The 10,567-nt window shown below is 39.6% G+C and overlaps 1 protein-coding gene across 2 annotated transcripts; it reads right to left on the bottom strand.

Moving 5' to 3' along the window:
• Window positions 1–4,688: 4,688 nt before the first annotated feature.
• RBL14 (RHOMBOID-like protein 14) lies at window positions 4,689–7,622 on the bottom strand. Of its 2 annotated transcripts, XM_087686239.1 has the most exons (3): window positions 7,389–7,622; window positions 6,936–7,245; window positions 4,689–5,706 (listed from the first exon to the last, which is right to left on the bottom strand). In XM_087686239.1, the coding sequence occupies exons 2-3, from the start codon at window positions 7,158–7,160 to the stop codon at window positions 4,879–4,881; spliced, it is 1,053 nt and encodes a 350-aa protein (XP_087542365.1). In that variant the 5' UTR covers window positions 7,161–7,245; window positions 7,389–7,622; the 3' UTR covers window positions 4,689–4,878. The 2 variants fall into 2 exon arrangements, with proteins under 2 accessions (XP_087542365.1, XP_087542364.1); XM_087686238.1 differs by having other exon boundaries at window positions 6,936–7,622.
• Window positions 7,623–10,567: the final 2,945 nt, after the last annotated feature.

The following is a 10,567-nucleotide window of genomic DNA, read 5'->3' as shown; positions in this document are numbered from 1 at the left end:
TTTTCTTTGAAGCATCCTGCACACATGAAATCCTCTTAGTCTTAAAGTGGATATAATGCACAATATCACTATAACTTTTATATATTACTTCGTTAATATTTTTAATATTTTAATAGACTAAAATTTGAATAATAAACATTTAAAAAAGGAGGAGGTTTATTAATAGTAGCAAGATTTTTCGAATTAATATTTTTGTCTCCCAAAAATCAAAGTACTTCATTTCTTCTAATTATAATATGTTACCCTTGTCTTATCCATTAGTGCTTGCTAAATATTTGATATTATAACACTCTATAATAAAGATATTCTATTTTCAAGTGCCAAGATCAAGGTAAATCTTTTCACTTTCTATTCTATTAGCTTGAGGTTCATCCTTAATATATCTATCCCTACCAATTTGTATCAACACCATGAGTCTCTTTTAACTATTTTCTTATGAATCAAATTGGAAAAATAGAAGGAAAAGCTTGGATTTGGTTGAAACAAAATCTTACCGAACGTATGACTTACGAGACAAAGTAAAGATGCATCTTGGATGTCCCAACCCAGTTGGGTCTGCCAAAAACTAACGAGGTGATCTCGTTTCACGTCTATGAAGGCCCATATCTTTATAGCTAAGTCGGCAAGTAAGTGACACTAGTCCTCTAGGCACAGACATTTTGATTGTTGATCACGTTCTCAAGAGTTTGTGAAAGCGGGCAAAGGGAAACCAATACATATCGCTAGTAAGAACAGGATGTGATTTTGGTGAGAAAATTTATGACAAAGTATAATCTGCTTTAAGAACTAAGAAACAAAGGAGAAGAGGAGAGAACGATGGTTCAAATGAATGTAGACAAAAAAACACGTGTGATTCTGGTGGAAAATGTAATAGTAGAATATTTAACCATTCAAAAAGAAAAAATAATGGTTGAAAAGTGACCCCTGACATGAGTTAATGTTCTTAGGTATTTAATGGTTGACCTCTTAAATGAATAATATATTCTCTCGTTAATCACATCTGAATGGCCAATTTTGGAGGGTTCATTCTTTTGAAACCTCAACTAATTAGCAACTTAATCATTTTCTTACCATTTCCGTTTTTGTTACGTTTTTGTTCCTAATGTCACTATATGTACCTTTTCCAAAAAGGCAAATGAGGATGCTAGAATTATTAGTAGCACTTAGACCCAACCACTATACAACACCATATTCATGCAATAATTCAACTACCCCATAGCATTCACCCTAAGGGTCTCTTCTTATCCACCTTAACAATTTCTATTCAAAACTCCTCTTCTCTTAAGTGAGATAGTTGGCAAGAAGGCTCCCATGAGCACCCGCCATGTGAATACTCTATCTCTAATAGGGAGCTTTAAGGCCCAAATCTTCTTGAAGATGCTATCAAGTCTACTTTTGAGAATTCTATACCCTAATTCTTGTGTATCTTATCCATTGGAGGATCCACTTCTTAAAACATAGCTTTAATTTTACTTGTGAATAGCATCTCCTCAATGTGTCTATTTTTCAAATTGTAGATAATAAACCCTTTACATGTCCTAGAAAGGCTAATCAATAGTACAATCACTTCATTAGTTACCTTGACTAGTTTTGCAAACTACCCTCTTCCAGACAATTCTTAAGATAGTTAATCCCAATTGGAGCTAAGTATTTGGGTTCACCATATTTCCCCCAAAGAAAGCACCCAATGCACGTCCCTATCTTTCTACAATTTCTTATTGTTGCAAGTCATAAGTGCAAGGTAAAATCTTAATGCAAAATAAAGAAAATTTCTAAGGATCTTGAGCCAAACATGTAATGGCCAAGTGGTGTCCTCTAGTTATTAACTTTTTTACTTAGTTTATCAAGGATTCAACAAGGTTTATCCAAACCCAATATGCTTATTCCCATTGGGAATCCTAGATGTGTGAATATCACCCTTCTTTTCACCACTTTGCCTTTTCATTCCAACTCTTGTAGTGCATCTTCCATTGCCATCAGAATTTTTTGAAGGTTGATTTCTAAGTTAGCTAGCTTTTCACAAATTCCAAGGACATTCATTGCTCTTTTGAGATTTTCCTTGCTAGCTTGACCAGTCGTGTGCTTCTCATTGTATCTATTTCCTTCCAATCTCCTTGTATGACCCATGCAATCCCACAAACAAAAAAGAAGGTGAGTAGCAATGGCAAATAATAAAGGACTGAGGGGGCAACCTTGCCTCACCCCTCTTAAGACCTTGAAAGACTCCATTAAAGATCCATTGATCACCACATATGCCTGATGAGTTCCTGCTAGCATGAAGAGGACACTAGAAATTCTTTCATTAAAGCCTACTTTGTCTTGGTAACCATGTGGAGGTATTTCCAATTAACCAAATCAAAAGCTTTACACATCATCAATTAGTGATCTCCCCTTAACAGAGCCATATTGATCAAGGTTCTAATTGACCTCCCTTTAATATGTTGATCAAGGTTCAAATGCTTCTACAAGATAGGAGCTAGCCTATCAGCCATTCCTTTGGGGATATTTTGTACAAGGACCCCATTAGTGAAGTCGGTATCCAATGGGCAAGCTGAGTACATTGCAATTAGTTTAGGAGTCAAGGTAATGATACTCTTAGTGCAAGATTCAGGGAGCTTGCCTCTGTTCCAATACATAGTGATTGACCGCAACACACAATCTTGAGTTTTGGGCCATAGGTGAATCATCGATTCCACTGTGATGCCATATTGTATCCCGGTGACTTTCTTCTACCCAAGTTTTTCAGCGCCTTCTCAAGCTCTTTACCTTTTGTAAACGATTCAAGAATTTCGCCAACTGTGAAGGTGCTCCATGAGCCTAACTGCTGGTACAGCGAGCAATAGAATCTCCTATACATGGAGGCAATTTCCTCCCGATTGTTTAAAATGCCTTGCATTAGCAGCAAGCCATTTATGGTTAGCAATAAACCTGTGCCAGCTCAAGAGATATCAATGTGAGTACAACATGGACATTATCAGAAATAATAAACCCAATTCCTTAGGTACTTAAGGAATTTGAAAATAAGCTAGGCTTGCAGATAATCTTTCACATCAATTAGTTCTAGTTCCTCTGCCATCTTCTCCCATGCTTGGAGCTCTTCACAATTAGGTTTAGCCACCTTGGTGGACGCATCAAAATCATCCAGAGTCCTGTTGGAATCACTATCGTCACGTGTATTGGCTCCAGAATAAGCTCTTTCGAACCCTTTTGTCTCCCTTTTCCACAGTTTCCTGCTCCCTAAACCATTTACCATTTTGCAAGGTGTCATGCTGCCCCATGCCTTCAGCTTTAGCAATAAAGCAGCCTGGGTATGCAGCACTATAGATTCTATAACTATCATCAGCCATAGCCATCTGAATCTTAGCATCAATACAAGGGTATTCTTAATCCAATTGATCAATTAGGAACTCTGATAATATTAGTTAATACATTTGTCTTGCACCTCTATTCACGTCTTGGAGTGGCACTTAATAAACTCAAGTGTGCCATGTGTGTAGCAAAGCCCACTATATGTGTCTTAATTAGCCCCTAGCCTATTGATTGTTATCATCATCCACCATTTTGTATCAATTTGAAATTCAATACAAGAGATATGCCAGCTTAAAGCATCAAGATACATGATTCTTCGGCAACTTCAAGCCATGGAAAGAAATGCTTGGATACCCATATCTCTTGGTAAGACCATGCTAGGAAAAAACTTGGAATACTACCCTATAAACAAATGAATGTTGACATCCTCACTTGGTCAAGTTATTATGCAACTACTTTATCTATCATTCCCTAGTGTTTGGTATGTCTATCCGCTCATTTAAATCCTGAAATAATTTTCACAACATTCATTGACATTTCCCGTTAGGGCATGTCTTTACAAAATAACAGTGGAATGGTGAATCATCACTCAGAAGTTAGTCCTAGTTTTGCTGAGTTAGGATTAGCTTGCGATAGCATTTTTGCCTAAATTTTCTATTTCCACACCCTAATCTTGAGAGAGGAAATGTAGCCCTTATTTTCAGAAATTGTAGTGTTGGTAGCCCTCCTTGGAAACAAATGGGCAATATGCTCTAACACATGCCAGTGTGAATTTATTTCTTTTTGCACTGAAAAGCCACATCTCTAAAAACCTAGTACAACATTTACCAAACACAGGGCTTGATATGATCATGTCCAATGCAGACAAAATCATTAGATTCTTACAAGAGAGACATAGAGAATCTGTCGTGTGTGAGTACTTGCACAATATCTATCATAGCTCAATATAATTGTGATGATAAAACGTGCAGCATTTTATGAATGAAGTATTGTGAGGGTAACATATCAAAGCCAGTGAGGCTACCATGCTAATTCTTACTTTATCTTGAAAACATTTTCTTAGATTAAATGATTGCTTGATATTATTGCTGCACAAATTTGAGCCCTTTACATCCTCTATACAAAAACTTTTCACGAGCTTAGACTTTGTATTTTCCTTGGAGTCTTAAGATGGATTTTCAGAGTCAGGGGTTTCTCAAGATGAATTATTACAATTCAAAAATGTATGAGCATTCTAACGCATCGCTAAAGATAAATTGTTGATCGTCACGTGCACGCCTTAAAAACAAACATTTGCCCCACCACATTAACTAGTATAAACCAATCATGTTTACAAACCCTTCAATGGTGTTATATCAGAGATTTAGGGAAACATAATCTACCAGTAGGCCATCTTTGTGGAATTTGGGCAAATCTGTACCAAGTGGTCTGTACAAAATTTTTGCTCTCAAACACAGGTCTCACAGTGCACAAGATTTTGTGATAACAGAACATTACAAGCAGCCAGTTCAACATGTACAAGTGCAAAAAAGACTCCTCTGTGTGAGAATAAACAGCACAGCTGAGTTATCAGCTAAAACGTGCGAGTCGGGCCCTTCTCATTTCCTCTGTAGAAGGATTGGATGGACTTGGATTTGACGGCAAAGGAGGTGCTGATGGGACACTGCTGCTTGCACCAACTCCCGGCATTGATGCATCGCACATCTCACAGCTGTTTAAATATATTGGATTGTCATAATCGCACATCTGGCATCGCCATACAGCAGATGCCAACCCTTGGTTAGCTGTGCCATGTCCATCATTATTAGTGCCAACTCGACCTTGCCCACGAAAGGTCCGGCCCCTGCCACTGACAGGTCTGAAAAGAGATCGAAAAGGCAATAGCAACTGATACTGGAGAATAGATAGCCTCCTGAAGAAACCAGGGAAAAGGCTACTGGCAGTTAGCCACTGAGAGAACTTCACATAGATCAACCCTGCCAAAATTCCACAAAGATGACCAATGAAGGAAGTCCCTGGCACAAACATCTGGACAAGTATTAACTCAGCCCATGCAGCATGTCGTGATGGAACAGGAACTCCATAAACAATTGTGTGAGTAGGCGAGTTCCAATTCAAGACCACCTTGAGTGCAAATAAGACCGCAGAAAACCCAATAGCACAATGTGAGTAATATGTATCAGGGTGATCCACCAAAACATCCAAGCCCTTAGCAAGGACCACAACAAGCCCATGTGATAGACCCAGAAGAACAGCTACCATCTCTGCAAACTTCAAGCTACCCATGCTCCCCTCTAGCTGCACACCTTTCCATAACAATGATAACATATTGTACACCAAGTGTGTCTCATCCAAGTGGTAAAATGCAGATAGAAGCCAACGCTTCACATCCCATCCCTGCAATAACAAGAATTAAGCATGTCACATTCATGAACCTACTATTGCTATCGCAAGCTGTGCACTTGCTCAAATTAACACAGCTTGAGGGATAAACAATCTCAAAAAGGTAAATGCAATGAGCAAGGAAAAAATTGGGACAGCATGAACAAAATATTTCAAAGACTTTCTTAAATTCATAAACCTGGCCTAAGACAAAGGGCTTCAATCTGGATTGCCTTAAAAAACACAGATGCAAATATTACAATTACATATCACTATTATTTTGTTTTGACTCTGATCAACATTGACAAGTAGACACTCTCCACCAGTACTCAACAACTTCCCAAGGCACCACCATTTGCCATTTCTGTTCTCATCTTCAGTCTCATTTTCACTTGTTTTTGTTCTGTTCCATTCCGTTTTGTTCTCATTCTGTTACATCATTTTGTCCTCATTTCAATCTCTTTGTTTCCTGTAACTGTATGGCTACTGGAAACTCCCTGGAACTGCCAAATTTGGTCATTTCACATTTCCAGTTCCATTTTTCATTCAGTAAATGTGCCAATGGGTTCAGCTAAAGCAATTCTACCAGCAATTTATTGGGCCATCATTAATGATTGAACTGTTGAAGGTCAGCCAGCAGTGCAGTCATGAAGGTTTTGTTCTGAAAGATCCAGCCTTCACCATTGCATTTGACAAGAAAATATAAAAAGGCATGAGTTCTAAGCGAACATTCTACAACATTATATGATGCCTTTTGACAGTAATGTGTATGTCAGGTGTATGCAGACATCATATATCACAGCACTGTTGTCATGTTCTCTGCATCCTGTGGAATGTCTTCAGCTGGTCAGTTCCAGCTGTGCTGGAGATTTAGACTGACTTGGAAGGAAAAACTTCTCAAAACCTTAACCACCATATGCATGAAATACACATACCAGCCAATAAAATATTAATGGCAAGACTAACTAACACAACGCTGGAGCATCAGCCAGTTATACAATCTGATCTCGAAGCAACTTGGTGCATAAACATATCTGAACAATGTCCTTCCAAAGTCACAAACAAAAAAACTTCAAGCGAGCTGGTAAAGAGCCTCCAACAAGCAGATACCAAATTAGGCATGAATATTTTAGGCCAGCCACTGCAGGATCATTGCACAACTAAAATGGCCCGAGATAGTCAAAACAATTGTAACCGCTTGATGAACATCTCACTCATGTACTAGCACGCTAAGACTAACATACCTTGAGAACCAGATGAGGATTCAAGCAGACTTCACTTGTCGATGGAAGCACGTCGTCTAGCCTACCAGGCCTGAAAAACAACAGCACGTTCACAACAATGAGCATTGCTGTGACAGGAGGCTTCTGTTCTCGACCAGCATAGTGCGCAAGGGCATGAAAGGCCAGAATGAAGAGCATCCCTCCGCCTGGTCCTGCTGCAGGGGGGCGGGGTCGGCCTCGGCGCATTTTCCTTCTCCTCTTAAGGAAGCACAAAATGGCGGAAGTGCTGTGCCACGGGACGAATGTGAACAGCACCTACGGATTTCGCTCACTGTGTACAAGGCAGAGCAGGACGTTATGGTGCTTCTGCTGCAGGAAAACCGCGGGGAGGCATCTTCACCTTGAAAACACGACGATGATAATTCCCGCAATCTCTTTCTTCAAGGCGCAGGACTGTGAATGGCAATAGGTTACCTGATGTCGAAGCGGACGAAGAAGAGCACTGCGCCGGAGCGCACAGAAGGAAGCATCAATGGATGAATGCTGCTACGGTAAATGAACGTAGACGAAAGCCCCCTTGACACGGCGCGGTGGCTTGCGTGGTCTCCGATGGTGATCGATCGAGCGGGCCTTGCCATACAAGCTATCTAGAAGCTTCACCAGAAACTTCTGTTTGCATTATGCGGATCGATTCGTTTAACGTTTGCCCTTTCGGTGCATGGTTCCCAAATTCAATACAAACACCCGCTTCCTCGCTTCTCCTCCTCCCCATGTGAACCCCCTCTAACTAATCACTAAATTAATTAAAGTAATATTTTTTTAATACAACGAGGAAAATGGATCAACCCAACATTTAGCAAGAGTACCCAGAGATAGAGTAAGCAGGCCAATAGATTGTCACCTAGCTAAGTACCATGTGAATGACCCTTAATTAACCTTGTGGCCCCCTTTGAGTGCCCAAACTACTTGATGAACATAGACTAGGTGAAAAGAAATTATGGCACATATCCTAAACCAAAAGATATTTTAAAATAAGATTTTAATTAAATATAGTGTGCACTTTTTGACCCCAAGTTAGAGGAATGTGGAGCCCATGTAAACTAACAACATGGCATTCATCTGTTATCTGTACAATGCCACTAGAGTGACATCGAAGTGTGGAAGGCCAGTGTGAAAATCACCAAGACATGAGGTTTTGCATACTAACAAGAGAACTAAGGTGGACATGATGCACCCCTTCATTATCATGCACCTCTCCTTTCACCCCTCTACATTGGCATTATCATCTTCCATGGCAACAACTCAATGACCAAAAAACTTGAGGAAGCTACTAGGGTCCTTGATCTTTCTTAGGTCTACTTCCCCATTGGCAATGGCAACTTCACCCCTAGGTACAATCTCATGGTCCAAGCCCTAGGGAATGGGGTATTTATTCTCTCTCTCTCTCTCTCTCTCTCTCTCTCTCTCTCTCTCTCTCTCTCTCTCTCTCTCTCTCTCTCTCATTTTTTGCTCTATTTTCCTGAGATCAACCAATGTATTGAATGATTTTCTTACGTCTTTTTACTTTACATGTGGGCTTTCAACAATGAATGAAACTAAGAGAAAAGAGAAGGATGAGCTAAGGAGAGACAAAGAGAGAAGGAAGGTCCAGGAGAAGAAAGACTAGAAGAGAAGAGAGAAAGACAGCAAAGAGGGGAGAAAGAAGGAGGAAGCCATGGAAGCTAGAGATGAAGGTGAAGAGTATGTTTTTGATGATATCCAGATGCCCTAAACTGGGTTTCTTACAAGTTATATACCCCAATCAGTGTGATTGGGTGTCTACCCCTAGTTCTTGTGTATCACGTTTGTTACAGTCCATCCCCACCTTGAAAGGTTTTGCAAAGTGGCTAAGGGGTGGGGTGTAGAGTACTACTCTGATCCACACTATGGACAACATGTTATCCACTACAGGCTTGTTGTTAGGGTAAATCTGGTGCGCAGATCGGACGCAGGTAGCTCACGTAGTGAATTCCCAAAGGTCCCCAAGAACAAAGCACTCTACTTTTTAGCACAAAAACCAATGTAAAAACAAGCACGACATGAGACAAGAGACAAATTGGGTTGAATCTCCCCCATGCCTTATGTGAGCGCTTCACAAAGCATGTATTTAATATATATTTCCAATCTTTTTGCTAAAAAATAGCCCAATTACAAAAATATGACAAGCTTTTAGCTTTTGAGTTTGCTTTCTACCAAAAATAGGAAAATAAAGCTAATGGACGGTGCCCATAGTGTCTGGCACGCCCGATCTCAATGTCCAAATAAAAATAACATATCCAGGCGCATAAGCGCATACAGAATAATAATAAATCATCGATGTCTCTATAGACATAACAAAATATAGGCGTGGCGCCTATCAAAATATAGTCCAAAGGTCGAAAACCCGCTAGACTCCAATGCTTTCCTCCGCCACTGCTGCTATCTCTACACATCAACTGAAGCATTCACAATCGTTAGTAAAATAACACAATTAAACCGACAAAAGTGAATACCTAGCAGTCTTCAGCTACATAAATAAATCAACTGGTTAGAAATAAATCCTAACCTTAATTTATTACGAGTGCGCACTCTAAACTCATAAACGTTTATTAATTTAATATGCATTTTGCGGAATCACCCGCTATGGAATCACCCATGTACACACTAAATTAATGAAACGCCCGAAAAGGACAGGCGTCCCCATCAACTTCTCGCACAAAGAATCCTCTTTGCGTATGAGCCCCGGTCATCTAAGTTTACGGAATCCACCGTAAAACCTCACGGAATCCACCGTGGAATATGCCTCCTGGCATCATACCCCCGGGGTGGGATAGCAATTGACCTCAATTGCTATTAGCTCAATGTGGAGCTAACAGAGTGGGGAAAGCATTTAAGTCTCTAGCGTGCATCCATTGTGCTTCCTCTACAGGATGGTTCTTAAATTTCACTAGATATCTAGAATACCTTCGGCCAGTTCTAGTGGTCATGTAGTCAGTGTCTATGATGGCTTCTGGTTCAAGGATTTCAGTCTCTTCTTCTAGTAAAGGTGGGTTTTCATAGACAGGGTGGATAGGTAATTGTCCTCTAAATGGTCTCAATAAACTAATATGAAATGTATTATGAATTTTCCAATGAGATGGTAGTTCTAACTTGAATGCATTGTCATTAATCTTATGAATGATTCTAAATGGTCCGTAGAATCTAGGGGTTAATTTGACAACTGGATGTCTATCTACACTTTGCAGTCTACGCTTTTCTATTCTAAGCCAAACATAATCATCAATTTTGAAATTCATGGCTTGTCTTTTCTTGTTGGCTTGTTTGGTATATGATTGTTGGGCTTTAGCAATCATATCCTTTACCTCATCAAAAATAGTGTTATGCATAACAGTAATATCATCGGCACTTTGTATTCTATTAGACAAAGATGCAACAGGTGTAGATAATCTATGTCCATAAATAACTTCAAAAGGTGCTTTCTTTGTAGATGTGTGCGGTGTATTATTGTAAGCAAACTGTAATAAATGTAAATGAGTATCCCATGTCTGAGGTTTAGAGATAGTGTATGCACGTAAAAGATCTAAAATAGTGCTATTTGTGGCTTCTGTTTGTCCATTTGTTTCTGGATGAAATGC

The sequence above is a fragment of the Lygodium microphyllum genome, chromosome 10 (assembly GCF_053477565.2).
Source record: "Lygodium microphyllum isolate KBCC chromosome 10, Lygodium_microphyllum_v1.1.10, whole genome shotgun sequence".
Lineage (NCBI taxonomy): Eukaryota > Viridiplantae > Streptophyta > Polypodiopsida > Schizaeales > Lygodiaceae > Lygodium > Lygodium microphyllum.
Note: the sequence above shows the minus strand (reverse complement) of the source record. Positions and strands in the feature narration are given on the sequence as shown.